General features: G+C 34.8%; 1 protein-coding gene across 1 annotated transcript; it reads right to left on the bottom strand.

Annotated features, from left to right (window-relative positions):
• Positions 1-490: 490 nt before the first annotated feature.
• LOC134269041 (uncharacterized) lies at positions 491-3,500 on the bottom strand (the record flags this gene model as incomplete). The annotated part of the gene is made up of 2 exons (XM_062751263.1): positions 3,410-3,500; positions 491-1,488 (listed from the first exon to the last, which is right to left on the bottom strand). A coding segment is annotated over exon 2 (976 nt), but the record flags the coding sequence as incomplete, so codon positions are not given.
• Positions 3,501-3,936: the final 436 nt, after the last annotated feature.

Here is a 3,936-nt window from a genome sequence, read left to right as displayed (position 1 = left end):
TGATTAATGAACATGTTCTCCCCAGTTGTGACTGGTTTTAAGAAGATTTTAACCACAAGTTTAAAAAAATATTTACAAATTATGTGTTTTTTTTCATAAAATATTTTTTTATTTAAAAATTTTTAATATCTTTAAATACGGCTTTTCTTTACATATTTTATTAGGTATTCATGTGATGCATTCATTTACAGCAAAATTTTTACAACAAAGCATCTAATTTGGATGTAAATAATTTTTCACATTTTCTTTGAAAAAATACAAAAAAAATTCATATAAAATAATTCAGAGCTAATGTCGGCCTTTCAATGCTGAAACCATTGTTTTAAAAGGTTGACTCAGAGATCTATAAAATAAAAAGTTGGTGTGGCATTCCTCCTTATGTACATATATGATATGGTTACTTAATAAAACAAATTCATATTAAACATATATTCAAACTTTTGATTCTGAACATCTAAAAAATTTAACAATTTAGAGAAAAAAATCAGACCTGACAAAAACCAAGGCATATACTGCAATATTTCAGCAGGGGAAAGAGAATAACGCTGCATATGGGTAGGGCACAGTATTGCATGTCCACTAGTGTACATCATACAAGCTGTGACTTTGTTCTTGTTGTAAACATCTGTATACTGTGAGCTTGTTCCCTTTACATAAGGCAGGGAATACCACACACTGCACATTGGAAGTGCCGATACTTGAAAAGATTCCGTGAATCCTGATTTTCTTTTCAAGTACAAATAATTTTCTTCTTTCTTTTCCACAAAAGCCAGCATGTTTAACAGCCATCCATACTGAAATTTCTTAAATTGTAAGTCTTTGTTGGTACCATAGATCTTGGACTTAATTAAATGGGGCATAGATTCTGAAGGGAACCTAACTCCTCTCAGCATCTTAATACATAGAAAAGACAGGCTTGGCACTTCCCTCAACACAATGATTTGTTTCCCCTGGATTTCAGACACAACTTCTTGGATATCTTCCTCAATGCTAAGTCCACAGTTCATAAATGGCAGAATTTGATCACAGTAGGTCATCTGATATCGTCTTTTGCGTTTCTGCTTTTTACTTGGAGCTCTGTGTCGACTGTTTGTCTGTGAGGGATAATTCATAAAAACTACTTCATTTTGTAAATTCATCTCATCTACAGCTTCCTCCAAACTCCCTGTAGATTCTTCCGAGTCCATTTCTTCCTCAGCTGAGTAATATGAACTCCCTGAATCGTATTCTTCTTCTTGTGCTGATGATGCTGATGATGAAGAGAACTCCTTGTCTTTTTCCTGATCGTTAGCCATGTTAGCCTTACTTGCCTCTTGCTCTTTGCGGGATTCTTTCTGCAGCTGCTTCTTCTTTCTGTTTGGCATTTTGGTTTCATTTTTAAATTCCCATGACACCATGCGGGCATACTCTGGCCTCTTCTTTGCATGTTTGATTAGATCTTTTAACAAATCTTCATTTTCATCCATTTTATAACCTAAAACAGTGTATCTTATAGGAAATTAATATGATTATCACTCTGTAATTTTTTTCAATAAAAAAGATATAGAATTATAGCTATATAGAACAAGAGGCCCATGGGCATTATAGGTCACCTGAGTATCAAGTAACAACTTTCCAGCAATTGAATTTGGTTCGTATTATAAAAAACCAATAACCATGAAATTCACAATTTTGAAAGTGGCACCATTGTTCATCATAATTATACATTAAGCATGTTTACTTTGGTTACTTAATACATTGTACCCAGAGGTAGATCAGAGAAAGAGAAAATGCCTTTTCACTTTATAATCACCATTTGTGCCATTTGTGCACCCACTCCCCACAGAAACCACTGACCCTGGGGCCAAATATTTCAAAACTTTGGAAATTTCATCTTAAATTTTATTTGATCATAAATTGTTGATTAATATCAAAGTGCAGATTTCAAACCATTAATTTATTTTCAGATTATGTAACCCTCCCCCCTCCAAATACCTCTGACCCAGGGGCCCGGAAATTAATCCATTTAGGAAGAGGCAGCTTTCTTCATCATAAATATGTACTTATATCATTGGCATAATACCCAGGAGCAAAGGAAACGATTTTCAAAGAATTCATGCATTTTCATTATATAAACATCAGAGCCCCGTCCTAACACAAGAAGCCCTGACCCAGGGGCCATGAAATTCACAAATCTCAAAGAGGCATCCTTCCTCCTCATAATTATGTACATAGTTCATTGGTTTAATATCCAGGCGCAGAAAAGAAGATTTTCAAAGATGATTTGTAAAGAATTAATGCATTTTCACTATATAATCAATAGAGCCCCATCCTAACACCAGAACCCCTGACCCTGGGGCCATGAAATTCACAATTTTGGAAGAGACAGCCTAATTCAACATAACTATGCACTTGGTTAGTTTATTTAATGCCCAGGAGCAGAGAAGAAGAATTTCAAAGAATTCATGCATTTTCACTATATAATCTATATAGCCCCACCCTAGCACTAGAACCCCTGACCCTGGGGCCATGAAATTCACAATTTTGGAAGAGGCAGCCTAATTCAACATAACTATGCACTTGGTTAGTTTATTTAATGCCCAGGAGCAGAGAAAAAGAATTTCAAAGAATTTACGCATTTTCACTATATAATCTATTTAGCCCCACCCTAGCACTAGAACCCCTGATCCTGGAAGAAGCAGCCATATTTAACTGAACTATGCACTTTGTTAGGTTATTTAATGCCCAGGAGCAGAAAAGAATAAATTCAAAGAAATAATGCATTTTCACAATATAATCTATTTAGCCCCACCCTAGCACTAGAACCCCTGACCATTGGGCCATGAATTTAACAATTTTGGTAGAGGACTTATTGCTTATTACAATCATACCAACAGTTTGAATGCTTGATGTCCAGGAGTAAAGAAGAAGATTTTTAAAGATTGCACTAATTTTAGTGGTTTTGGCCCCACCCCCAAGACCCCAGGGGGGCCAGGGACCATGAAATTCACAAGTTTTGTTCCCCTTTACCAATAGATGCTATATGCCAAAATTGGCTGAAATTGGTTCATTGGTTTCAGAGAAGAAGCTGAAAATGTTCAAATGTTCGATTTACTCAGGTGACCTAAAAATGTAGATATCTTTCTTAATATATTAGTATTGCTTGCTTTTAAACAATGTAATTTAAGTGCAAATTACATGAATTAAGGGGATAATTATATTCTCTGTTGAGAAGTAAATGGTTCGTTAATAACCCTCCCACCCCCACCCCTCAAGTGTCCAGGAGACAGCAGACGGATCATCTTCTTCTCAGTAGAGAATGGGAAAATAATACATATACATATGTAACCTGGCTTTAACATGTTTCATGCACTTTGAAAATTAATTGAAAGAAAAACAAAATAAATTCATCCTGCAAAAAGGAATATACCTTACAAGATTCCCTCTTATGTTCTCTAAACTCTTGAAACTAGCAAACAGAAACTATTTCCGTTTTTTTGTTTACAACCGGTTACTTGCACCCGATTGCGCAATCATCGCCTTTGATAGAACAACGATCCCGACCTCTAAACCGATCAGGAACAAAATTGCAAACCATTTCTTTTTTAAACAAATAATTATTGATTAATTTTTTTATTTGAAAATTGCAATTAGTATTATGCCTAACTTTCATTGATGATCATCATTCTTTTTACTTGGTAATTACACTTTATTAAACTATATAGAGCACTTTTAGTGATATTTAAGGAATCACTGTATGGTATGCAAGGGCATCAACGATAGTGGGCGAAGCCCGTTATGCATACATTATCCCGCATTTCCCACTATCGCATGGCAGTGGTATATGTGCATGTAAGCTAATATGTGAAGACATCGACAATAGCGAAATAAAAATCGTCATGATTACCAAACAAAATTAAGATTTAGAAATTTTATTTATTTATCCCTTTGCAATTT

Source organism: Saccostrea cucullata, unplaced genomic scaffold, assembly GCF_032062105.1.
Source record: "Saccostrea cucullata isolate Sc308-1 unplaced genomic scaffold, CSIRO_AGI_Scuc_v1 ctg19750, whole genome shotgun sequence".
Taxonomy (NCBI): domain Eukaryota; kingdom Metazoa; phylum Mollusca; class Bivalvia; order Ostreida; family Ostreidae; genus Saccostrea; species Saccostrea cuccullata.
This window is presented reverse-complemented; position numbering and strand designations above follow the sequence as displayed.